This window comes from Pongo abelii, chromosome 2, assembly GCF_028885655.2.
Source record: "Pongo abelii isolate AG06213 chromosome 2, NHGRI_mPonAbe1-v2.0_pri, whole genome shotgun sequence".
NCBI lineage: Eukaryota > Metazoa > Chordata > Mammalia > Primates > Hominidae > Pongo > Pongo abelii.
The window spans coordinates 206,255,031-206,282,701 of record NC_085928.1 but is presented as its reverse complement, the minus strand read 5'-3'; the positions used below and the strand labels follow the sequence as shown (position 1 = coordinate 206,282,701).

Sequence of the window (27,671 nt, the reverse complement as noted above, 5' to 3'; positions counted from 1 at the left end):
TGTCCATTGCCGGGCTGCTCCTCTGCCTGCATTCTGCCGCCCGTGCACACTGGGGAGCAGAGCTCATCAGACCCCTCTTCTGTCCCCTGGCCAGCTTCAGCTGGTGGCTCCTCTCCCCAGGGAGCAAGGGGACTAAGGAACAAGTCTCACTTTCCAGCCTGATGGGCTAATCTCACTCCCTTTTTTCTCTTTTCAAATTTTGTCTGGATCACTTTCTTCAGGATAGTCACCTGGGCTAAGCATAGTGTCCAGTATCAAAATGAGAGGCCTGGCAGTTGGTCCTGGATCGTGGCTGGGAGCTCACCCAGGAAAGAGCTGGGATGGGGAGGGGGTCTCCACCTTTTCCCAACCACCTGCAGAGTCTTTAATCCACCCATCATTTTTAGGCTTCCTGAGTAATTATTCTATTTATTTTGTTTTATTTTTTTGAGACGGAGTTTCACTCTTGTTGCCCAGGCTGGAGTGCAGTGGTGTGATCTCAGCTCACTGCAACTTCTGCCTCCCAGGTTCAAGCGATTCTCCTCCCTCAGCCTCCCAAGTAGCTGGGACTACAGGTGCACACCACCAACATTTCTACTAAGTTTGTATTTTTAGTAGAGATGGGGTTTCTCCATGTTTGTCAGGCTGGTCTTGAACTCCTGACCTCAGGTGATCTGCCCGCCTCGGCCTCCCAAAGTGCTGGGATTACAGGCGTGAGCCACCGCACCCGGCTCCATTGTCGGCTTTGCCTCTACCATTAGACCATCAACATTAAAAGAGTTAATTGACCACAAGTGTCCAAAAAAGTGACGATGTCCTGGACAGAGCAAGCTCATGTTCACGGACTTCTGACTGTAGAAGGAGGGTCAGAGCCGCTGATCAGAACACACCAGCTCTGCTTCCAGGTTCAGGAAATGATCCTAAACACAGAAGGCACTTTGGGTACAAAGCCTCTGATCTGGGCATTACCTGTAACAGGGACGCCGAGAGTAACCCAGTGTCCAAGTTAGTTCAGTTATGGTGGCAGCCAATGCAGTATCACGTGGCCTTCAGAAATGTGTGAATGGAGTTTTGTAATAATTGGGGAGACATTTAGGTTTAAAGCTAGGTCATGGCCGGGCGCCGTGGCTCACGCCTGTAATCCCAGCACTTTGGGAGGCTGAGGCGGGCGGATCACAAGGTCAGGAGTTTGGGACCAGCCTGAACAATGTGGTGAAACCCCGTCTCCACTAAAAATACAAAAATTAGCCAGGCACAGGGGCACGAGCCTATAATCCCAGCTACTCGGGAGGCTGAGGCAGGAGAATGGTGTGAACCCAGGAGGTGGAGGTTTCAGTGAGCCGAGATCGCACCACTGCACTCCAGCCTGGGTGACAGAGCGAGACTCTGTCTCAAAATAAATAAATAGATAATAAAGATAAATAAATAAATAAATAAAGTTAGGTGGTAAAGAGGAGATCGAACTATATCTAGGATATGATAGATTTAAACTATGGATATGAGCTATGTATGAGGAACAAGCCAGAAATCTCTCAACGCATTAATAGGGTTGTTCCTGGGTGGTGAAACATTGATGATGTTTTTCTTCTCTCTACTTTTAAGTATTTTCATATCTCCATGGACAGTGTGCATTACTTTATAATGAAAAAAGAAACCCAGTAAACTTTATTTTAAAAGACGGCTTTCGGCCTGGGTTGGGCTTTCTGTCAGAACCCCGCGTTGGAGAGCTTTGTGGGCCCACCCTGTCTGAGAAGATGGCCCACCCTCATTTGGTCCCCATGGTGACCGCATGTATGTGTCCCCTGTGGCAGAGGTTCCGCCTGGGAGCAGCGGTCTAACTGGGAGCCAGGAGTGTGCAAAAACAACCGAACAGACGTGGACGCTTGGCAGCAGACAGAGAGGGCGCCGGAAACCCGGGCTCCGGGACGCACCTGCCGCTCACCGGCTGTGCCAACGAGGACCTCCCTTCTCTCCGGGCCCACACTTCCTCCACGGTAGAATGAGGACTTCGGACGACACAGTCACCAGGGTCTCTTCCAGTTTTAAAATTATGTTAAGATCCTCTTATTCTTTCAAGCTTTACAAAGGGAAGCCCCACCAAAGGACACAGGTGGCAAATCCGGGGACCTGGATGCTGGGTCACCGACTTCATGTTCTCGCTGACTTAAGGCTGGGTGAATGGAATGAGTTTAGATCCCTAGACCTCCAGGCCCTCCTGTGCCCCGGGGTGGCCCTGCTCCACGGGGATGCCGGTAAGAAGATGTTGCGTGCGTAGGCCTCATGCCCTGCTCCACCACAGAGGTGAGATGAGACGGGAAATGAGCTAATTGTGTGAGAATGCTTGGCATTTTTAGAGAAAGGAGAAACCGAGTCCCAAGAGAATGACAGTGGCCTTTGTGTGACCCTAGTACCAGGGCGCCTGCTTTCACCGTGGCCTCGGACAGGGACCACATACAGCAGGTGCCGGGGCCTCCAGCCAACCCGCCTCCTTCCTGAACTGTGGAATAAGGAGCCGCAGAGGAGGACAGGTTTTGGAGTCATGCTGACCTGGGTCTGAATCCCAGCTTGGAGGGCCGGCTTCCACATCTGTACATGGGCATCCTCTTTTACGTGAGTGTCTAGGGTTGAGTCCTCCCAGAAGCAAATGCTGAGCTGGTGGAAGGAATGCGAAGGCTATAGGGGAGTGGCACCTGCTTAAGGAGAAGGAGGCCGGGCCGGGCAGGAGGATGTGGCATCTGGTAAGGAGAAGGAGGCCGGGCCGGACAGGAGGATGTGGTATCTGGTGAGGAGAAGGAGGCTGGGCAGGAGGATGTGGCACCTGCTTAAGGAGAAGGAGGCCGGGCCGGGCAGGAGGATGTGGCACCTGCTTAAGGAGAAGGAGGCCGGGCCGGGCAGGAGGATGTGGCATCTGGTAAGGAGAAGGGCGGAGGCCGGGCAGGAGGATGTGGCATCTGGTGAGGAGAAGGAGGCCGGGCAGGAGGATGTGGCACCTGGTGAGAAGAAGGAGGCCGGGCCGGGCAGGAGGATGTGGCATCTGGTGAGGAGAAGGAGGCCGGGCCGGGCAGGAGGATGTGGCATCTGGTGAGGAGAAGGAGGCCGGGCAGGAGGATGTGGCATCTGCTGAGGAGAAGGAGGCCGGGCCGGACAGGAGGATGTGGTATCCGGTGAGGAGAAGGAGGCCGGGCCGGGCAGGAGGATGTGACATCTGGTGAGGAGAAGGAGGCCGGGCCGGACAGGAGGATGTGGCATCTGGTGAGGAGAAGGAGGCTGGGCCGGGCAGGAGGATGTGGCATCTGGTGAGGAGAAGGAGGCCGGGCCGGGCAGGAGGATGTGGCACAGCCGACACAGCCACAGAGCTCCTACTCATGGGGCGCTCTGGGGGGCAGACCGCCTGTTGGAGGAGTCTTGTGGGGTGGAAATGGTGAGGTCACTGTGATGCCACTTTGCTTAGTCATCGGCCACAGGGTCACCTAGAGAAGAGCATGAGCTCATCATAAAGGCAAGGCCCACCCTGAAGGGGCCGCAGCTGGGGGCTGTCCACTAACCACTATCCTTGCAGCTGGACAGCGAGGCCCCTCTGAAAGGCCGTCTCCACCTGCCACCATGAAAGGACCCGGAGCAAAGGATGTCGTGGGCACTCAGCCCAGGTGATTGCCCTTCTTTTGCTTTGGAGCCAGACAGAACAGAGCTCAAATTCCAGCTTTGGGACAGTATGTGGCCCAGAAGGCTGTAACTGCAGAGTTACACTCTCCAGTTTCCCTAGATGGCCCGACCTGGCCCGTGACTCGGGGATGATGGGCGCACGTGCTCATCTCCTGGAGCCTCAGTGTGCTCACATGAGAGGTGGGGCAGCGCTTTGTACTTCACGGGGCCATGGGGACAGGCTCAGGGCCTGGCACTCTAGTGACCGGCTTCATGCTGGGTCACTGACTAGAGAATCCACACACCTTTTTAGTCCAGACTGAGTAGGCAAATCAAACTTAATAAACATCCAGCTTCCTGCCCGAGGTCAGCCTAATTGTCCTAAGTCTGACTGAACTTTATTCACAGCACGAGGCATAAATGATATAAAGGTAAGCAATTTTAGGGGACCCAAAAAACGAGGGACTCCTACTTGGGTAGCTTAGAAGGGGAATCTGTCTTGGAGATCCTGGCTTTGCTGCCTCAAATCCAGCTGTCTATTCAAGCCAAGTCTGGGAGAATCTCATGATCTTTTACCGTTGCTCCAGTTTACTTACACCCCACACCCACACTAAGCTCTTCCTGCCTCCCACGGAATATTAACTTACAACTGACTCCAGACTCCTGCCCCTATGCAAACCCAGCAGTATGCGGGCCTAGGAGGTTTTTCGGCCCCAAGGAACTAGAGAAGCCACTCATTTTGTCCGCTCTCATTCACCCCATTCTGTCCCCATCAGATGCCTTGGGATGGGAGAAGGAAGGACAAATGGGTGTCCCGTGACCCAACCCGGATGAAGACAGAGCCATTTATCACAGAGACCCTGACGCATCCTAACTCGAAGATAGGCATGTTGAGGGGAGCTGGAAAGCAGAAGGGAAACGGGCGTGGGCAGGGAAGAGGTGAACAGGAGCGCGCATGCCCAGTTCTCCAGGATCTCATGCTTCTAATCAGGATCCTGTAAGAGTCAAAGGGGATGCACGAAAGACCTGGGCCTGGAAATTCACTTCCGGACTCCTCCTGTATCCTGGCTGGCCCCGTGTGTGTCTCCCTCCTGCATCCTGGCTCCTGGCTGGCCTCGTGTGTGTCTCCCTCCTGCATCCTGGCTCCTGGCCTCGTGTGTGTCTCCCTCCTGCATCCTGGCTCCTGGCTGGCCCCGTGTGTGTCTCCCTCCTGCATCCTGGCTCCTGGCTGGCCCCGTGTGTGTCTCCCTCCTGCATCCTGGCTCCTGGCTGGCCCCGTGTGTGTCTCCCTCCTGCATCCTGGCTCCTGGCTGGCCCCGTGTGTGTCTCCCTCCTGCATCCTGGCTCCTGGCTTGCCTCGTGTGTGTCTCCCTCCTGCATCCTGGCTCCTGGCTGGCCCCGTGTGTGTCTCCCTCCTGCATCCTGGCTCCTGGCTGGCCCCGTGTGTGTCTCCCTCCTGCATCCTGGCTTCTGGCCTCGTGTGTCTCCCTCCAGGGATGATGCCCGGATGGAAGGAGGAGCCACGTTCCTCCACAGGTGTCCTCACAACAGGTGTCCTCACAACAGGTGTCCTAACACTCCCGCAGCCCCTCAGCATCTACAGGCTCACTCCCACCCTACAACCTTTCAGATAGGTGTTATCCCCATTTTACAGATGAACGAGGAAAACAGCTCGAAGAGGCTGTGACTTTGTGGCGATGCGGTGGCAGAGCTGGGATCAAGCCTGGGTTTGTAACGCCCTCCTGGAGTCTTGGCCGTCACAGCAGCCTCGCCTTCCTGGCATTGGAAAGAGGTCAGCTACCTGTGCTCGGTCAACAAGATGTCCAGTGCTTAGTTTGGTCTCACCTGGATGCTTCTTTCTCCTCTAGAGATGGAAAACTGTGGTCCTGAAAGCGTCACCAAACAAAACCTGTGGAAAGGTAATGGGGGACCCATGAGCAAGAGCTGACATAGAAAAATGACCACGGGCCGGGTGCAGTGGCTCACGCCTGTAATCCCAGCACTTTGGGAGGCCAAGGCGGGCGGATCATCTGAGGTCAGGGGTTCGAGACCAACCTGGCCAACATGGTGAAACCTCGTCCCTACTAAAAATACAAAAAAAGTTAGCTGGGCGTGATGGCAGGTGCCTGTAGTTCCAGCTACTAGGGAGGCTGAGGCAGGGGAATGGCATGAACCTGGGAGGCAGAGCTCGCAGTGAGCTGAGATGGTGCCACTGCACTCCAGCCTGGGCAACAGAGCAAGACTCCGTCTCAAAAAAAAAAAAAGCGCAAAATGTTCACGAAGGCCAAGCTGGGCCTTAGTGTCTGCAAATTCCCTTCAGTAGGTCCCTCCTGCTGCCCTGTCCAGGCGCCCACAGGATGCTCCACATCCCTCTTTACCTTTATGATTTTCTTACCTCCAGGAAGAACAGGATCAGCTCATCCATCCAGAGCTGGAGGGACTGTTGGGGGACCATGCCACTTCCCCACGGTATCCGCATTATTATGGCGTGGCCCAGGCTTTGGCCTGGGGCCATGAACAGACTTTCAGCTTCTAGAAGCAAGAAGTCACAGGGCCTCCATGACCCTCGGAGATGGCACCGCAGCGTCAGCTGCCTACTCCTCGCTGGACAAGGCTGGCTCTGCTTGGGAACGCAGAAACCCTGAGTCCTTGTCCTGGGCTCCACGGTGTCGGAGCATCGAAGGTCCCTGCTCTGGGACCAGTCACCCCACAGACACCCCACATTCGGGAATCAAGTCTTGAGGAATCAGAAGCAGAGATTCACACTGTGGCAAAGAGGGGAGCGGAGGTATCCCCGTTTTCCTTTGCTGAGAGCTACACCAACTGCCCTCTTCACGTTCACAACCTGCTTGGGGTCCCTGTCCCTCCTCGCTTGTGCCTGTGAATTCCAAGAGGTGGAACTGGGGTGAGCAGAGCCCCCAGGTCTCCAGGAGCAGCTCCACCTCCTCAGAGGTTACAGTCGCTCCCTCCTACCCAGGTTCCACCTTCAACCCACTGTCCATGCCAGCTCCCTCAGGCCAGTCTCCCAGATTGTCCCGGGCTCCCTGCACCCTGGCTCCAGCTCCCTGCCCTGGAAAGAAGAAGTCCACCATCTGGTGAGGGTCTGCCATGTGTCTGGGGTCTGCCATGCGTCTGGGGTCTGCCACGCGTCTGCACTGAGGTTCTGCTACGCGTCTGGGGTCTGCCACGCATCTGCACTGAGGGTCTGCCACGCGTCTGGAGTCTGCCATGCGTCTGGGGTCTGCCACGCGTCTGGGGTCTGCCACGCATCTGCACTGAGGGTCTGCCACGCGTCTGGAGTCTGCCATGCGTCTGGAGTCTGCCACGTGTCTGCACTGAGCAGATATTCTAAGCACACCACCCCTTTCCGAAAGACGGCATACAGTGCATTTCTGTTCCTGCCTCTCACCCACATGCTTCCGCGCTTCCCAATTCCCTGGGATCTGCTTAAATCTCACTCTCTATCCCCCATTCATACACCCGCAAGGTCGCTCCCTCTGGGGCCCTTTCTTCCCCATTCTTCCCAGCAGTCCAAAGCTCTGGCGGGACAAGGGCAGCCCCTGGGGAGGGAGGGGAGGGAGGGGAGGGCCCAGGAACCCAGCTAGGAGGGTGGCCCCCCCATTTCCAGTGTGACCTGTTCCCATTCCCCCATGTCTCCTCCCATCCCTCCCGCCACTCAGCTCAGGCTGATGAGGAGCAGAGCAATGGGTGTATCGGTGTTTTCTTTCCTGGTGGGGGAGTGGGGTGGGGCTGAGGAGAGAAAGGGGTGATTAGCGTGGGGCCCCGCCCTCTTTTGTCCTCTTCCCAGGTTCTCTGGCCCCTTCGGAGAAACAAACGCACTTGGTTCGGGCCAGCCACCTGAGGGGAGGGACGGGCTCACGTCTGCTCCTCACGCTGCAGCTGCTGGGCCGTGGAGCTTCCCCAGGGAGCCAGGGAGACTTCTGCCTCAGCCATGAAGGGGACACACTGGAGGAGGGTCCCCTGGGTGCCCCTGAGCTGCCTGTGTCTCTGCCTCCTTCCACATGTGGTCTCGGGTAAGTGATGGAGACAGCAGGTGAGGCTGGCTGCGGGGAGCACTTGGGGGAGGTGGGAGCTGTCAGAGAAAGAGAGGTCTGGGGAGAGAGAGAGAGAATAGGGGAAAGGGAGACAGTGAAGAGGAAGAGAAGAGAGAGAAAAAGAGGGAGAGAGAAAGGAGAAAGAGATGAATGTGACAACATGGGGGGAAGGTGGAGACAGACCCAGAGAGGGAAAGAAGAGGAAGACAAGAGGGAGAGAGAAGGAAGAGTGGAGGCCGGGCACGGTGGCTCACGCCTGTAATCCCAGCACTTTGGGAGGCCGAGGCAGGCGATCACCTGAGGTCAGGAGTTCGAGACCAGCCTGGCCCACGTGGTGAAACCCCGTCTCTACTAAATATACAAAAATTAGCTGGGCGTGGTGTCGGGCGCCTCTAATTCCAGCTACTCAGGAGGCTGAGGCAGGAGAATCACTTGAACCTGGGAGGTGGAGGTTGCAGTGAGCCAAGATGGTGCCACTGCACTCCAGCCTGGGAGAGAGAGCGAGACTTTGTCTCAAAATAAATAAATAAATAAATATAAAATAAAATAAAAAATAAGAAGAGGAGAAAAGTGGGGAAGAGGAGGCGTGAATTGGCAGATTCGGGACAAGATCTGAGGGGAAAGACAGAGGGAGAATGCTCAAAAGAGAGAGAAAAGAGGACAGAGGGCCAGAGAGCAGCCCGGCGATGTCTGGAAGGATCCATGGTGACAGCCCGGGCTTACTCGCGGAGAGAAAGACAGGCAGAGCCAGAGCAAGAGGAACAGAGTTAAGGAGAAAGATGTACACCCTTGTGTACAGAGCCGGAGGTAGAGGGGATGCCAGGAAAGCTGGGTGATGGAGACGGAAGGAAACTCATATAAAGCCACAGGGTGAGACGACGAGACAGGTGAGAGACATACAAACTGAGGCCCCCGGGAATGGAGAGAGGAGAAGATCAGGAGACAGCAGCAAGCGAGAGAAGCGACAAGGAGGAGAGGGGCAGGCCGGCCGGGAGGGCGGTGCGGAGGAGGCGGCAGGGCGCAGAGGGCCGGGAGGTGCTGGCCGTGGGCTTCTTACTTCTGAGCTTGGGTTTAAAAGCCACCACTTGGGTCACGGCCTTCCCTGGGGCTCGTAGCCCCGGCATTGGCCTTGGCTCCTCTATGTACAGAGCTGGGAGTGGAGGGGATGCCAGGCCTGTGGGAGCCGTTCCCTTGGGGGCCCCCATCCTCTTCCCCACACTTTCCAGGCTGTCCCTCTGGCTTCAGGACCAAGTTTTCATTCTGTATTTCTGGGTGTCTGAGTCTTTGGGGGAGAGTCTGGGGTCCAGGAGAGGGTAAGGGGTCCGGAGTTCAAGCTGGGGTTAGAGTCTCAGCTCCTGCCCTGCCTCCCAGCAGGCTGGGAACATCCGCCGAGGGAAAATATTTCTGGGGCGCATTTTCGAGGAGCTTCCTGGGAGTGAGTCAGAAGGTGAATATGCCGTTTAAAGGCTGCAAGAGAAACCATGCTGGTGAAGCGGGCCCTTCCACCTCGGAATGTTTCAGGACTTGGCTGCAGGCAATGGAAACTGCCACCACCTCCTTACACCTCCCTACCCTCCAGCCCCCTCACCCCACCCTGGCCACACACCCCCGCTCGAGTGCTCATCCCACCGTGAGGACGTGGAGGCCGGAAGGAGCCACCACATGGCCTTGCCCTGCAGATGTGGTTGAAGGAGTCTCCACGGGAATCACGACTCCCAGAGCGAGGCTGGGGGTTGGGGCGCCAGGGAGGCAGCTTGGATTTAGAAGCCCCAGTGCCAAGTCTTTGCCATGAACCGTTCTGGCCCCTGTGACCAGGCCCTGCCTGGTGTCTCCCCAGGGCCCCGGTCCCCTGTGTAAAAAGCAGTGGTGAATGCTGGACCTCCTGATGCCTAAGTTCTTGAGTTTCAAAATCTGCGATTTAAAGCTGACCCCAAATGTGTTGGGTACCAGCTGGACACTCAGCTCCATGTGGGGCCAGGAAGTGGGGTCTGTAGATAGGAGCCCAGAGGGGCAAGACCTGGGGTGGGCGTGGAAAAAGCACGGGGGCATGACCTGGAGAAGGAGTGAAGGACTGTTGGTGTGCAAGGGCGTCTCCGTGACAACCCGAAGAAGCTAGGCATGTCCTGGAGCGCTGAGTCATTTGAGGAGCTGGGCCAGGAGAGGAGGTGGTAGTGGCTGGGAGATGGCACCCACACATCTGACCGGGCATGACCAGGGCTTTGGCAGGACAAGCAGTCACCAAGGGCAGGCGGGCAGCCCCCACCCCCACAGGGCAGCCGCTGGAGGACTGGCAGCCAGCCAGCCCCGTTCCTTTTGGCTCCCTGAGGGGGCTTACAGATGACCTGCCTATATTTGAGTCTAGGGTCTGCTTGCACACTTGCCGGCAGGACCCTCACCCAGGCTGGGTCACGCTGAAGCCCCAGGCCAGAGGAAAAACCCAGAGTTTCCACAAAGGAGCCGCTGCAATGAGGGTTTCCTTAAGGAACAGCCCTGGCTCTCGAAGGTTAAAGGATAAGGCACAGCAGACAGAGGTGGGCTAGACAAGGACAAATGGAAATTTGGCGTCTACTGGTCACCCCAGGCAGGAATGACTCAGAAGGAAGCCTGGCTGTCCTGGTTCCATGCCACAGGGAAAGGCAACTGGGTCGAAATAGGCCTTGGTCTCCAGCACTATCAGTGACCCCGGGGAGGTGACAGGCTGGAGCAAGTGCAGGACAGGCAGGGGAGGGGACGCCGGCTGCAGTGCACCCTGCGGGGAAGGGTCTTTATGGGCCCCTCCTCGGAGAACCCCCCGTCTGTCTGTCAGTCTGGGACAGGCCACCTCAGCTTGCCACCAAGGACACCAAAACTCTCCACAGACCCCTCTGCCCCTCTGGGAAACCCCACTGTGCTCCAGGACACTCAGAAGGAAAGGATCCCTGGACAAGAGGTCCTGCCAGGAAAATCAGCCAAATTTTGGCCAATGACCAGCAAGGTGCACAGGGAAGAGCAGGGGCTGAAACTCAAAGGTCCAGCATCAGCGACGCCCTTAGCAGCCCGGGGAGCACAGGCAACACCCTTTGGCTCTGGAGTCTCAGGCTCTTCATCGGCAAACTGAGCCCAGGGGGAAGGGGCTACTACGTAGGGTTGTCATGAGGATGAAACGAGACAGCATCTGGTGTAAAGTAGAAAACGCATAAAGGGCCAGGCGCGGTGGCTCACGCTGTAATCCCAGCACTTTCGGAGGCCCAGGTGGGTGGATCACCTGAGGTCAGGAGTTCAAGACCAGCCTGGCCAACCCCGTCTCCACTAAAAATAAAAAATTTTTGCCGCGCGTAGTGGCGGCGCCTGTAATTCCAGCTACTCGGGTGGCTGAGGCAGGAGAATCGCTTGAACCTGGGAGGCAGAGGTTGCAGTGAGCTGATATGGCAGCACTGCACTCTAGCTTGGGTGACAGAGCAAGACTCTGTCTAAAAAAAAAAAAGAAGAAAAAAAAAGAAAAGCCATAAAGACGTGCTTGAGAGAGAGGCCTGGGAAGATGGGGAAGGAGGCTGATGGAACCCGGAATGGCACTTGTGTTGGCCCGGGGTCATATCCCTTCATCTAAGGATCCTCGTGCCTCTAAAAAGCCACCCTGTGCTTCCTGTGGGTTTGCAAGGGCTGGCTTGGTGTATTCAGAATGTGGCTTATTGCATGAACGGACCCCGAGGGCCATGGCCCTAGAACAGGGGCTCGCTCCAGCCGACGGCTCTGCCTCACCGCTCCCTGCCTGTGAGTCCTGCCACACCCTTGGTTTCTGGGCTCGGCCGTGGAGGCAGAGGCTGGCCTGGCAGAGGCTGGCCTGACAATGCTTGACACGTGAGTGATTTGTGTCTTCATTGCCAAGGACAAGAGGCAATGAGAGGACAAGAAGTGGTTGGCCTTTTGTATGCTCAACGGGTGGTTTTGCTACTGTATCTTTTCTCTGATTTGACGGTGCTGTTAAATGCTTAAAATATGCACATCGTGTAGCTCACAGAGCCACTTCTCTGAAGGCCAGGACAGAGACCTATAGGCTCTCTGTCCCCCTAGTTTCAACCTTTTACCTTAAATATACGTCTTTCTTTCTGCTAGGCTGAGTTCATGGCCCAGCATGTTCTGAGAAATTGAGTCAAAATAACTGAGTCTATTGGCACTTCATAGACGGTTTCTTCATAGACGGTTTTTTTGTTGTTGTTGCTGGTTTTTTGGGTTTGTTTGTTTGTTTTCTGAGACAGAGTTTCTCTCTGTCCCCCAGGCTGGAGTGCAGTGGCACGATCTCAGCTCACTGCAGCCTCTGCCTCCCGGGTTCAAGAGATTCTCCTGCCTCAGCCTCCCGAGTAGCTGGGATTGCAGATGCCCAACACCACAGTGGCTAATGTTTGTATTTTTAGTAGAGATGGGGCTTCACCATGTTGGCCAGGCTGGTCTTGAACTCCTGACCTCAAGTGATCCGCTCGCCTCGGCTCCGAAAGTGTTGGGGTTATAGGCGTGAGCTACTGCGCCCGGCCCTACCTCATAGAGGTTTAAATGCCTTTTCACCCTTTTCCTGGAGACTCTGAAGAGGCCTCAGGAACTGGGCATTTGTGTTGCACATGAGGCCCTGCAATGGCAGCCCTGCTCGGAGAAAGGGCACTGGCCTGAGTTGCCAGCAGCTCCACTCCCCGTGTATGTGTGTTTAGGGACCGCAGCAGACATCGACTCTCTGTAGAGATGCCGCCCCGCCCAGGTTGCAGTTTAGGTTCCAAAAGTCCAGTTGCCAGTGGATTTTGGGGGAATTTGGAATAAGAAACAGCCTAGACTTTGGAGTTGTTCATTCACTTGCAGAATTCCTACTCATGCCAGCTGCTCTGGACAGGAAGATGAACACGTCACAGTTCCTGCTTTTCAAAGCTCTCTAAGTTAAGTGACTTGTTTAAGGTCATAGAACCCATAAGTGAGGCAGCTGGGACTAGAACCAAGGTCTCCTGACCCACTGCAGCACACAGCCTTTCGGCAGTCTCCAAACCAGCCCAGCCCACCAATGGAGGGAAGAACAGAAGCATTCACACACCCTGCTGAGACCGCCATTCATTCATTCATTCATTCATTTGTTAATTAAACAACCATTTAGGAACTGCCTTAAGTTCCTGACATTGTTCTAGGACACAGAGTGAAACAGACGTGGCCCAGTCTCTTGGCACTAAAATCTTGGTGCAGACAAACATCAAATAATTACAGAAATGTTCTCAACTGCACATGCGATAAATGCAGTGTGGAAAAGTACAGGGTGTGCTGAGAGCTGCATTTTGAATAGCCAGAGAGTACGGGAGCTGCATCTGACTGACAAGTCAGGAAGGCCCCTGCGAGGAACTGCTGTGTGGGGAGCTGAGGCCTGAGGCTGAGGACAGCCAGGTGGAGAAGGTGCCAGGTGGAGAAGGTGCCAGGTGGAGAAGGTGCCAGGCCTGAGCAGGCAGAGGCGGAGCTCACGGAGATGCAGGAAAGAGCTTGGCCCCTTGGAGGGCTTGAAACAAGGCAGATGTTAGATTGTGCAGGGCTTTGCAAGCTGTGGAATAGATTATGAATTTTATGTTATTTTATTTATTTATATTTTTGAGACAGAGTCTCACTGTGTCACCCAGGCTGAAGTGCAGTGGCGTGATCTCGGCTCACTGCAACCTCTGCCTCCAGGGTTCAAGAGATTATCGTGCCTCAGCCTCCCGAGTAGCTGGGATTACAGGCACATGCCACCATGCTCTGCTGATTTTTGTATTTTTAGTAGAAATGGGGTTTTGCCATGTTGGTCAGGCTAGTCTCAAACTCCTGACCTCAAGTGATCTGCTTACCTTGGCCTTTCAAAGTGCTGGGATTACCAGTGTAAGCCACTGCGCCCGGCCCAGATTATGGATTTTGAGTAATTAAAATGACAGACAAGGCCGGGCATGGTGGCTCATGCCTGTCATCCCAGCACTCTGGGAAGCTGAAGTGGGCGGATCACTTGAGGCCAGGAGTTTGAGACCAGCCTGGCCAACATGGTGAAACCCTGTCTCTACAAAAAATATAAAATTAGCCAAGTGTGGTGTAGTGTGCCTATAGTCCTAGCTACTCGGGAGGCTGAGGCACGAGAATCGTTTGAACCCAGGAGGGTTGCAGTGAGCCGAGATCATACCACTGCATTCCAGCTTGGGCGACAAGAGCAAAACTCCATCTCAAAAAAAAAAAAAAAAAGATTTTGAAAGAGGCCACAATATTGGATGCTATGGTAGATCCAACAGCGTGATGACTCATTGCATTAAATGACATGGAGGTCATGGTTCACCTTAGCAGGATTGCATATTGAAATGAAAGCAGTGAAACTCAGACAAAATAGGTCAAAAGTAAATGTTTGAGGATTTCATTCCCATTAACACCAATGTTTTATTTCTAATGTGTCTAATGGAATGGAAGAACAAGTAGACATATTGTCACTAATATTATCAGCTTGTGTCATATATCACATTCCAAAATCATAGATATCTGGTAGGAAAGTATACATATTTTGTTACTACAGATGAGAAATCTGAAGTTGAGATAAATTAATTAAATTTCCTGAATTTCTTTTTGGTTTTAGCTACTTACAAAGCTAGAATTTAAATACAGATCTATCTGGTTTTAAATAGTCTGCCTTCAATATGCCTTTTGACCTCTCTGTTAATTAAATGAAATTCTGCAACATTGCTGTAGTAGCAGAAGTTGATATTCTTAAGCAGAATAACTCACACATTTTTGTTATATATTATTATCCTTCCATTTCTTGTGTGTGTGTGTGTGTTTGTGTGTGCATGTTAAATACAGCCCCACTCCTCAATGCCGTCTTAAGAATTAAGGAATAACAAAATTCATATCATATACTTAGGAATAGAGTATGCAATAGGCCATGCATCACATAGAAAATAACTTACAGATAAAAATATTTACTAATAAGAGAAATAGCAGAAACCCTCCAAGCAGTTATGAGCAAGGGTGGTAAAATCAAAGTTTTAAGGGATTTAAATTTCACTTAGTCTGAGGTTCCATGGCTTGACTTATTGAGCAGGGATTATGACTTTATCACTGACATTTTTGTGATTATGTATTGAAGGTGGCAGTAGAAGCATGAAATCATTTCTGATGACCAGTCTAGAAATATCTATTTCTTAAATTCTCAATCCTTTATAAAATCCCATTTGACAGATGCTGCTTAAGTTGAGACACTATCTTTTCATAATAACTTTGATTTTTTAAAGGTACATAGATTATACAAATGTAGCAAGCTAAAGCTTTCTCTTTATACTTATAGAAGAGTAATACTGAAAGAAAGGAAATATGCTTCAGATATAATCTTTAAAATCTTCAAAGGGAAATAATTTTAAATATTATTATAATTTAAATCATGGTTACACTACCATTTTTTGTAACTTGTATTTAAAAAACTATTTCATGGAATGGATTTGTTTTTTCATCTCAATACTGCAAAAACTGCTTATTTATGTTTTATCTGAGTTGTAGAGTGTGATTTTGGAAGGCATTTTAATGTAATCTTCAGGCTGTTTCTTAAATAGTTACGAAAGTTGGCATCTATCTTTATTGAGTTTATATTTCATGAATCACTGATTTATTATAAAATGGTCCAGTGCAAACCATCTCACAAATTTCATTGGTGCATTTCTAAATGGCATCATTTTGTGCTGTATTCTATAGCCTCTTCTTACAGAAAACATCATGTACTGTATTTGTCGGTGCCTACCCAATATAAATAAGCAAATTTATTGGTCCAAAATAGACTCTTGATGACTATTAATTACACCTGAATGTATCAAATATACTCATCACTTAATAGTACTGAAATTTGTGCTTCTATTTGGAAGACTGTAAGATAGCTATCAACAAAATTATAAAACAATTTAACATATGAAAATTAATAATAAGCCCTCCCACCATTTGAGAGACAATGTCTATACTTCTTTCTAAATGATTATAGTCTATTTTGCATTTGACTTGGGTTTTGTTGATGAAAAGAGCAAAATCTGTAAAATATTTAAAGAGATATATTCTGAGCCAAACATAAGTGACCATGGCATGAGGCAGAGTCTCTGAGAACATGGGCACAAGGTGGTTGGGTTGCAGCTTGGTTGTATATGTTTTGGGGAGACCTAAGACATCAATCAATACATGTGAGGTAGACATTGGTTTGGTCTGGGAAGGCGGGACAACTCGAAGTCAGGGTGGGTTGAGGAGGCTTAGAGGTCATCAGTGGATTCAAAGATTTTCTTACTGGCAATTGGTTGAACAAGTTATTATTTAAAACTTCAATCAATAGAAAGGAATTTCTGGGTTAAGATAAGGGGTCTTGAAGATCAAAGTTCTTATTATGTAGATGAAGTATCATAGGTGGCCACCCTTAGAGATAACAGATGGCAAATGTTTTCTATTCTCACCTTTTCAGGTGTTAGACTATCAGTCAGTCTCTTCAGGACTGGGAGGATCTGGAAGAGAAAAGATCTAGTTATGTTAAGAGATTCTTTACAAATGCAAATCTTCTCCCAATAAAAATGAAAATGGCTTTTCAGGGCCACTTCAAAATATGGCAAAGAAACATATTTTGGGGCTAAATAGTTTGATTTCCTTCTTTATCTGTCACGTGATGTGATGCCAGAGTCAGCCTGGAAAGTAAGCCACTTTATATGGGGTTAGATAGAACCATCTGATGAGATTTTCTGACTTTTAGGGCATGACTCCCCAGGCCCCTTAGATGGGAATTTGGGCAAGAGAGATAAAAGGTCAGAATTTAGTACTTGGATTTATAGTTTGCATATTAGTTATCTCATCTGATTCTCAAACAACTCTGGGACACAGGGAGATAGAAATGAATTCCTTTACAGATGAGGTAAAAGAGGTTTAGAAAGTTCATATTTAAATAAAGTTCATATTTAAATTTGCTTCGTATGTGTGTGTGTGTGTGTGTGTGTGTATCTGTGTGTGTATGTATGTGGGTGTAATTATGCTTCTTAAAAGTTAGAATTAAGATTTGTAGGGAACAAGAGTGCTCTAGTCAGCATTTTTTAGGAGAAATAAAAACATAAGCAAAAGTTATTAGTAAGTTAGCTTTTGTTTTGTTTTGTTTTAGCATTACTATACAAAATATTTTTTCTTATTATGTTTTATGCAACTTTAGTGACTCTCAAAGTGTTGATGTTTTTCTCTAACCAGGTTTCTGCCACAAAATCAACTCGGGAAACTGAGTTCAGAAATATCTCAGTCCCGTGGAATTCTAAATACTAAGACTGGATGGGGGAAAATGGTGAAATGTTAGTCAAAGACGAACAAGTGAGACAAGCGAGACAAGATGAATAAACTCTGGGTATCTATTGTACAGCATAAAGACAATAGCTAATAATGTATTGTATACATGAAAATTGTTAACAGAGTAGATGTTCAATGTTCTCACCTCCAAAAATTTGTAAATATGAGAGGGGATGTATATGTTAATTATCTTGATTTAATTATTTCACAATGTGTACACATATCCAAACATCACATTTTACATACTAAATAGATATAATTTTTACTTGTCAATTATACCATAATAAAGCTAGGAAGAATAAAAAACAAAAATAAACTAAACCCCACATAAACTAAACTGGAGTAAAAATGAAGACTACAAATGAAAAGCAATATTGACTACTTGAAATTAATCTAATAGACAGCAGAGTCAGTTATTTTCTCAATTGCTGTTTGAACCTCCATAAACAGAAAAAGGCTTTACAGTAAGAAAACAAACTATGTTATGATCTACCAAACACTTTCTTCTTTTCTTATGAATGTCTTAAGTCCAAATATATTTACAGTGTTCTAAAAAAGAATTACTTCCTAAAGGTAAAAATGCTGATTGACAAATGTTATAATGACAGTATGTTTTAGTTTCGGAATTGCCTTAGAAATACTGCATAACTACAATAATTAATGTTTATATTTAAAAACATTTATTTCATAGACATGCACACTGAAATTTTAACATCCTCTTTAGAAAAAAGCAGTGCAACTATGACAAGTCTCTGGAAAAGGTATTTTAAAAAACAACAGTGTAGCATCATGTTTTATATGCTGCTTTGAAACATATCACTAGGGTCTCAACCTACTGATCAGTTTACATGAAACTTACTTCTGAAAAGCAGTGAAGATGACTAAATGCAACAATGCTATCAATATTTTTAACTAACTATCAATATTTTTATCAATTAACTGTCAAGATTACATAAGAAACAACAAGGAAGCATTGGATATCTGTCCCTGAGTGTGTGAAGTAAAAATTTTTTAGCAGTGAAAACAAGATAATGTTATAGCTATATCATTAGTCATCATACAACCTTATCTACCACTGGTTATACATTATCTACAAGACACTAAATCAATGTTCACATGTAGCTAGGAAGTAAGTATAGATGTTTTACTTTTAAGAAGAGTGAGAATTAGTACATATATAAAAAGCAAATGTCATGAAATGGAGTAACACTTTATGAAAATGTTGGAAAAAATAGCATTTTTTCCCAAATATCTATTGGATCCAGACTCCATTTCAAGTATTAGTAAATAAAAGTTTAAAATTTCAATAGCAATTCTTAATGGAAACATATTTTTGACCAAAAAAAATGGCTAGAAAAAACAAGAGAGTAAAATATATTATTAATTTTGGTATCTTAAAAATAGAGGAAAAATCTGCATAGCATACTCATCTACCCAAACAAAAAAAGGTAAAAGTAAAAATTTTTGAATTTTGATCAGATTGCCTGTCATAACTTTCTGCTGTTTTGATTTGTCTCTTTAAAATGTTAAATGGGTAAAGATATGAGTTTTCCTAAGTCTTTAGAGAATTTTCATATTAGCCATAGAAACATTTCTCAAATGTGGAATTTTTCAGGCTATTCTTGATAGTCCCATTTGTGAAAATATGGGAAAACAATCAATCTCTCCTCTCAGTGTATGCATTAAAATAACCAATAGTTTTAGAAAAAAGGAAGGACAAAGATTTCAGTACAGGAATAAAACAGGAGGTAAATAAAAGAAAATTGTTTCCTAATTTCTAGCAAAAGAAATTATATGTATCTAAAAAGTGAGCTGGTGCTAAATCTTGTCTATATTGTAGGATTATCACCAAGAAAACTGAGGAAATATTTTCATAATTGATAAATAAACTATATAAATTTATTTGGAGATTTGGATATGTTTTTTAATGTCTCTTTATAGTTTAATTTTAGAAAATTTTCAGATGTCTCAAGACATACTAAATGAGATTATAGGCCAGGTGTGGTGGCTCACACATATAATCTCAGCACTTTGGAACACCAAGGTGGGTGGATCCCTGGAGCCCAAGACTTTGAGACCAGCATGGGCAAAATATTAAGACCCCCATCTCTACAAAATAAAAATTAAAAAATTAGCCTGGCATAGTGCCACATGCTTGTAGTTCCAGCTACCTGGGGGTGCTGAGGATCACTTGAGCCCAGGAGGTTGAAGCTGTAGTGGGCTTCGATTGTGCTACTGCACTCCAGCCTGGGTGACAGAGCAAGACCCTGTCTCTAAAAATAAATAAATAAATAAATAAATAAGATCATCTGAAATCATTTATTCTTGAATTATTACCGTACTTGGAATGATTAAAATGGTTTGTTTTGCCTGTGTGTTGACTGTGTATCTTCCAATCTTGCAAAACTCACTTATTAGTTCTGGAGGTATTCTGTAGATTCTTTTGGGTTTTCTACGTATACAACCACGATGTATATAATAGAGTCTGTCTTATTTTTTGTTTTGCAATCTGAATTCTTAATTTATTTATTTTATTTTTTTTGTAGTTAATGCATTTTATATGTCAAAATTCCTTAAATAGTAGATTTTAAATATTCTCACCACAAAATTAGATGTGTTGGTGATGGATATCTTAATTAGCTTAAAGTAATTGTTCCACCAATGTGTACATATATCAAAACATCACATTGTATCCCATGAATATATACAATTATGATTTGTCAATTAAAAATAACTTTAAAAAATCTTTTAAAAATATTTCAGCATTATTTACTATAATAACAAAAAAACTGGGGTGGGGGATAATAGCCATTGATTAAGAGGGGTCGGGTTAAATAAACTCCAGTACATCCACACCGTACACTGTGTGAATTTGTTGTTTGTTTTAGATGAGATAAATGTTGATGATGAAATGTTAAATGAAGAATTTAAAACAAGTATTAAGTTACCCCTATTTCAACACATTAAATAGCTAGTAAAGACCGTGTGGTATGGACAGAGGGAGATGATCTATAGAACAGAAAAGAGACCAAAACAAATGCACCCAGCTGGTTTTGGACAAGCATGCAAAAGCACCTCGTGGGAGGAAAGGTAGCCTTTCCATTCAAATGGGAGTAGGGCAATTGCACATCACAGGCACAGCAAACAAGCAGGCAAACCAAAACCCTTGACCTAAACACTGTCAACTTTAGAATCCTAAGCCCCCACCAAATGAATGGACCCCCTCTTGGCCAAGGGGACCTCAGGAAAATCTTAAATGTTTAGTTCTAGTCATGACAGGGTGGGAGGTCAAACATGCCTCATTATACCCCCTGCCTTTTGGGGTTTAGACCAGCATTAATGTTAACATAGAGATCAGAAGACTGACAGAATAGACTCTGTGGCAATAAAATACCAAATTATAAACAGGACCTAAGGCCATGCCAGGCAAGGGTTAAGTCACTAACCCTACGCCTAAAGAATAAACTGTGTTCTAAGGACCACAAGGCTTTTCTTTTTCTCTAGCAGCTAAACAACCACTGGCCTCGAGATAGACAAGATTAAAACAATTTCCAGCTCCACCACCCACTGACTTACTGAACCCCTGCTCTACCAGCCATAACTTCCTGATAAGACCACCAACCGTGGATTGTCTTTGGCTGGTTTACAGAGGCTGCACGCTTGTGTGTCTTCATGCCCTGAAAAGACCTGTTGAAATATAGGACCTAACTGTAATACATTTAAATGTTAAGACTCCACCCCAAAGTGAACATGGGTCATATGCTACATGCATGTCTGTTCAATATGCATGTGTCAGGACCACCTTCATGAATACTCATAGCTCCTCCTATAACCTGTTGAATATGTATGTTTAGCCAACCTGCCCAGCATAAAGCTCCTACCCTAACCCCTCCTCCTTCAAAGTGCCTGTTTCTGGTCCCTTGGCTGAGCTGGCCACCTTGAAGTCTGTAATCCTTATGAGAAATAAAGTCTCCTCATGTTTCTAAATGGATAAATTGTGGGGGTTCTACCCTCACACCTCATGCAAACCTTAACTCCAAATGGATCACATATTTCAATGTAAAATGTAAAACTATAAAATTTTAGGAAAAAAATTCTTAGAGAAAATTGGGATCTAGGCTAAAAAAGGAGATTTTATACTTGACATCAAAAGCATGATTCATAAAGAGAGATGGATAAATTGGAAGTCATCAAAATTAAAACCCTAGGCTCTGTGAAAAGTTCTCTTCACCCCCGCCCCCCCGAGATGGAGTCTGGCTCTGTCACCCAGGCTGGAGTGCAGTGATGCAATCTCAGCTCAGTGCAACCTCCTCCTCCCGGGCTCAAGCGATTCTCCTGCCTCAGCCTCCAGGTAGCTGGGACTACAGGTGCGCACCACCACTCCCAGCTAATTTTTGTATTTTTTGAATGGACGGGGTTTCACCATATTGGTCAGGCTGGTTTTGAACTCCTGACCTCGTGATCTGCCTGCCTTGGCCTCCCAAAGTGCTGGGATTACAGGTGTGAGCCACCACACCCAGCTGAAAGGTCCTTTTAAGAGGAGGAAAACAAATTATAGATCAGAAGAATATATTTACAAACCATATGTTCTACAGGAATGTGTAAAAAAAAATTCAAAATGCAATGGTATTTTTCTTCAAAATCCAATTACAAAATTGACGAAAGACCTGTTAAAGTAAGCCCCCTGTAGAAAGACAAAATGACTCCCAGGAGACTAACTGAGGTGCTCAAAGTTAAAATGGAACCAGGCAGCCATAGCTGGGTGACAGAGCCTTCATGTACTCTGTGTTCTCAGAAAGATGTTATAAAAGTATCACAAGATCTCCCTTCCACAACCAAACCAAACCAGTTCCTGTTGTCAGTGCCAAAATAACTGTAGCCTGAGCACCATTTCCCTGGACCCCTGACAGCCATTTATAAGAAATTTCTTTTTTTTTTTTTTTTTTTTTTTAGTATTTATTGATCATTCTTGGGTGTTTCTCGGAGAGGGGGATATGGCAGGGTCATAGGATAATAGTGGAGAGAAGGTGAGGAGATAAACACATGAACAAAGGTCTCTGGGTTTCCTAGGCAGAGGACCCTGCAGCCTTCTGCAGTGTTTGTGCCCCTGGGTACTTGAGATTAGGGAGTGGTGATGACTCTTAAAGAGCATGCTGCCTTCAAGCATCTGTTTAACAAAGCACATCTTGCACCGCCCTTAGTCCATTTAACCCTGAGTTGATGCAGCACATGTTTCAGAGAGCACGGGGCTGGGGGAAAGGCCATAGATCAACAGCATCCCAAGGCAGAAGAACTTCTTCTAGTCAGAACAAAATGCCCCACTTCTTTCTACACAGACGCAGCAACAATCTGATCTCTCCTTCCTTTCCCCACACTTCCCCCCCTTCTTTTCAACAAAACTGCCATCGACCTCATGGCCCGCTCCCGATGGTCGCTGTCTCTTCGGAGATGTTGGGTAAACCTCCCAGATGGGGCAGCCGGGCAGAGGCTCTCCTCACCTCCCAGACGGGGTGGCCGGGCAGAGGCGCTCCTCACTTCCCAGACAATGGGCGGCCTGGCAGAGGCGCTCCTCACTTCCCAGACGATGGGCCGCCGGGCAGAGGTGCTCCTCACCTCCCAGACGATGGGCCGCTGGGCAGAGGCGCTCCTCACCTCCCAGACAGGGCGGCCGGGCAGAGGTGCTCCTCACTTCCCACACTGGGCGGCCAGGCAGAGGCACTCCTCACCTCCCAGATGGAGTGGCCAGGCAGAGGCGCTCCTCACTTCCCAGATGGTGTGGCGGCTGGACAGAGGCGCTCCTCACTTCCCAGATGGGGCAGCCATCTTAATTTATTTTTATTACCTGACTGCACTGGTTAGAATTTTCAGTGACAGATCTGAAGCTGGAGAATTTAATGTCAGCGAAGGATAGTTTGATAATTTTGGAAAGAGGTTTGGCTTAAATTTTTTTTTCAAGAAAACATTTCAAGAAAAGTTTCTGCCAACCAAGAGGCAGCAGAATTTTCAGATGCCATTAAGAAAATCCCTGAGAAGAGGGCAATCAGGCAGGAGAAGGAAATCAAGGGTATTCAATTAGGAAAAGAGGAAGTCAAATTGTCCCTGTTTGCAGATGACATGATAGTATATCTAGAAAACCCCATTGTCTCAGCCCAAAATCTCCTTAAGCTGATAAGCAACTTCAGCAAAGTCTCAGGATACAAAATCAATGTACAAAAATCACAAGCATTCTTATACATCAATAACAGACAAACAGAGAGCCAAATCATGAGTGAACTCCCATTCACAATTGCTTCAAAGAGAATAAAATACCTAGGAATCCAACTTACAAGGGATGTGAAGGACCTCTTCAAGGAGAACTACCAACCACTGCTCAAGGAAATAAAAGAGGATACAAACAAATGGAAGAACATTCCATGCTCATGGGTAGGAAGAATCAATATCATGAAAATGGCCATCCTTCCCAAGGTAATTTACAGATTCAATGCCATCCCCATCAAGTTACCAATGACTTTCTTCACAGAATTGGAAAAAACCACTTTAAAGTTCATATGGAACCAAAAAGAGCCCGCATCGCCAAGTCAATCCTAAGCCAAAAGAACAAAGCTGGAGGCATCACGCTACCTGACTTCAAACTATACTACAAGGCTACAGTAACCAAAACAGCATGGTACTGGTACCAAAACAGAGATATAGATCAATGGAACAGAACAGAGCCATCAGAAATAATGCCACATATCTACAAGTATCTGATCTTTGACAAACCTGACAAAAACAAGAAATGGGGAAAGGATTCCCTATTTAATAAATGGTGCTGGGAAAACTGGCTAGCCATATGTAGAAAGCTGAAACTGGATCCCTTCCTTACACCTTATACAAAAATCAATTCAAGATGGATTAAAGACTTAAATGTTAGACCTAAAACCATAAAAACCCTAGAAGAAAACCTAGGCAATACCATTCAGGACATAGGCATGGGCAAGGACTTCATGTCTAAAACACCAAAAGCAATGGCAACAGAAGCCAAAATTGACAAATGGGATCTAATTAAACTAAAGAGCTTCTGCACAGCAAAGGAAACTACCATCAGAGTGAACAGGCAACCTACAAAATGGGAGAAAATTTTCACAACCTACTCATCTGACAAAGGGCTAATATCCAGAATCTACAATGAACTCCAACAAGTTTACAAGAAAAAAACAAACAACCCCATCAAAAAGTGGGTGAAGGACTTGAACAGACACTTCTCAAAAGAAGACATGTATGCAGCCAAAAAACACATGAAAAAATGCTCACCATCACTGGCCATCAGAGAAATGCAAATCAAAACCACAATGAGATACCATCTCACACCAGTTAGAATGGCAATCATTAAAAAGTCAGGAAACAACAGGTGCTGGAGAGGATGTGGAGAAATAGGAACACTTTTACACTGTTGGTGGGACTGTAAACTAGTTCAACCCTTGTGGAAGTCAGTGTGGTGATTCCTCAGGGATCTAGAACTAGAAATTCCATTTGACCCAGCCATCCCATTACTGGGTATATACCCAAAGGACTATAAATCATGCTGCTATAAAGACACATGCACACGTATGTTTATTGCAGCATTATTCACAATAGCAAAGACTTGGAACCAACCCAAATGTCTAACAATGACAGACTGGATTAAGAAAATGTGGCACATATACACCATGGAATACTATGCAGCCATAAAAAATGATGAGTTCACGTCCTTTGTAGGGACATGGATGAAATTGGAAATCATCATTCTCAGTAAACTATCGCAAGAACAAAAAACCAAACACCGCATATTCTCACTCATAGGTGGGAATTGAACAATGAGAACACATGGACACAGGAAGGGGAACATCACACTTCGGGGACTGTTGTGGGGTGGGGGGAGGGGGGAGGGATAGCATTGGGAGATATACCTAATGCTAGATGACGAGTTGGTGGGTGCAGCGCACCAGCATGGCACATGTATACATATTTAACTTACCTGCACGTTGCGCACATGTACCATAGAGTCTAAAGTATAATAATAATAATAAAAAAAAGAACATGATTTCAACACTGATATTGTAGTTCCAATTGATAACTCCTTTCTAAATAACAGAGGTGATTATATCAGGTTTGCAATTATGTACAAACATTTTATATGGAGAAACTTTGTCAAAGACTTATTTTATACCCTAGATATTTTCTTAAAATTATTTAAACTCAGATTTTTATAAATCAAATACTTCAAATATAAAAAAAAAGTAGAAAGAAAAACAAATAGACAAATAAATAAATAGCAGGAAAAAAAAAAAAGAAAATCCCTGAGAAGAATGAATATCTGCCTGCATAGGTTATTAATGCAGACGTAAGTGACCTATTCCGGGGAAAAAAAAATTCTACAAAGGGTATGTATTAGTAAGGAAGAGAAGTGAGGACCAGGATTTAAGGCAGAAAGGGATAGGCTAACTCTACTGCTTTGTTCAAATGCAATGAGGATTATGACTAGGACTACCCTTATCTATAAAGCTGCAAATTTCTGAGCGCTGAAAGAAAAAGTTAAATACCAGCTGCCAGTCTTTTGATTGTACAACAAGAAGGCCTCAACAACCAGAACACGTTTTCTGCATTGATTCCGCCGATGCTTTGTTCCTGAAGTCAGGATGTACCCTGCCAGTAAAGGACTGCCTTCTAAAGTTCTTTTCATATTGGACAATGCCCCTGGCCACCCAGAACTCCATGAGTTCAACACCAAAGTCAACAAAGTGGTCTACTTGCCCTCAAACACAATGTTTCCAATTCAGCCTCTAGATCAGAAGGTAATATAGAACTTTAAGGCTCATTACACATGATACTTTACAGTAAAGGCTTGTCAATCATATGGAAGAGAATCCTAATAGAGAGAATATGATGAAAATCCGGAGGGATTGCAACACTGAAGATGTCATCATTGTTATAGAAAGTCTACGAAAGACATGAAGCCCCAAACAATAAATTCCTGCTGGAGAAAGCTGTGTCCACATATTGTGCGTGAATTCACAGGATTTATGACAGAGTCAATCGAGGAAATAATGAAAGAGATTGTAAATGTGGCAAAAAACGACTGGGTTATAAGTTTCAATATATGAATCATGGAGAAATTTGAAAGCTATTAGACACCACAGCAGAGGAATTAACAAAAGATGACTTGATGGAGACAAGTACTTCCAAAACAGTGCCAGAAGTTCAAGAAGACATAGAGGAACCAGGGCCAGAAAACAAGTTGACATTAGACAATCTGGCAGAAGGCTTTTGATATTCTAGACTGCTTTTGATTTATTTTACAATATGGATTCTTCTATGATATGGGCACCAAAATTAAAGCAAATGGTAAAAAGATTGGTACTCTATAGAAACATATTTAGAGAAATGAAAAGGCAAAAAAACAGACAGAATTTGCAATGTATTTTTGTAAAGTTATACCAAGTGTGCCCGCCTCTCCTGCCTCCCCTTCCGCCTCCTCCACCTATTCCACTTCTGCCACCCCTGAGTCAACGAGACCAACCCCTTCTCTTCCTCCTCCTCTGCCTAGTCAATGTGAAGACTGTGAGGATGAAGACCTTTTGATGATCCACTTCCACTTAATGAATAGTAAATGTTTCATCTTCCCTGTGATTTTCTTAATAACATTTTCTTTCTTCTAGCTTACTTTATTGTAAGAATACAGTATATGATACATTTAACACAAAAAAAAGTTAATCAACTGTTTATGTTATTGGTAAAACTTCCAGTCAATAGTAGGCTACTCAGTAGTTACGTTTTGGTATAGTCAAAAATCATAAGCAGATTTTTAACTTTGTGCAGGGTCAGTTTCTTTAGCCTCTGTCTTATTCAAAAGTCCACTGTATGCATATTTTTTTCTCTTCCTTTATTCTTAATGTTCAAGTGTCCTGCTGGTATCATGTCTATTCTGTATGAAGAACTTCCGCTAATTTTTTAAAATTTTTAATTTTTTTAAATTTTACTTTAAGTTCTGGGATACATGTGCTGAATGTGGTGGTTTGTTATATAGGTATCCATGTGCCATGGTGGTTTGCTGCACCTGTCAACCCATCGTCTAGGCTTTAAGCCCCACATGCGTTAGGCATTTGTCCTAATGCTTTCCCTCCCCTTGACCTCACCCAGGACAGGCCCAGCGTGTGATGTTCCCCTCCCTGTGTCCATGTGTTCTCATTTTTCAGCTCCCACTTATGAGTGAGAACATGCGGTGTTTGGTTTTCTGTTCCTGTGTTAGTTTGCTGAGAATGACGGCTTCCAGCTTCATCCATGTCCCTGCAAAGGACATGAACTCATTCATTTTTAAGGCTGTATAGTATTCCTTGGTGTATATGTGCCATATTTTCTTTATCCAGTCTATCAGTGATGGGCATTTGGGTTGATTCCAAGTCTTTGCTATAGTGCTGCAATAAACATACATGTGCATGTGTCTTTATAGCAGAATGATTTATAATCCTTTGTGTATATACCCAGTAATGGGATTGCTGAGTAATAATTCATTAAAACAAGTCTGCTCACTAAAGATTCTCTGAGTTTTCTTCCAGCAGAGAATGTTTTAATTACCCTTTACTCCTGAAAAATATTTTGTGCTGGATATAGAGTTATGGGTTGAGAGTTCTATTTTGTTTTTCTTTGAGTACTTTAAAATACTATGCTAATTCCTTCTGG

At 46.2% G+C, this 27,671-nt stretch overlaps 1 protein-coding gene across 1 annotated transcript in view; it reads right to left on the bottom strand.

Moving 5' to 3' along the window:
* Window positions 1–1,614: 1,614 nt before the first annotated feature.
* The window catches only part of LOC112131255 (uncharacterized), a 58,711-nt gene continuing 32,654 nt past the window's right edge, over window positions 1,615–27,671 (bottom strand). Inside the window, exons 2-5 of the mRNA XM_063722636.1 lie at window positions 5,467–5,530; window positions 2,970–3,272; window positions 2,527–2,631; window positions 1,615–2,264 (exon numbers count right to left, since the gene is read on the bottom strand). Of these exons, the coding sequence (XP_063578706.1) occupies window positions 2,169–2,264; window positions 2,527–2,631; window positions 2,970–3,272; window positions 5,467–5,530 (568 nt within the window). The 3' untranslated portion in view covers window positions 1,615–2,168. The remainder of the gene's footprint in view (window positions 2,265–2,526; window positions 2,632–2,969; window positions 3,273–5,466; window positions 5,531–27,671) is intronic.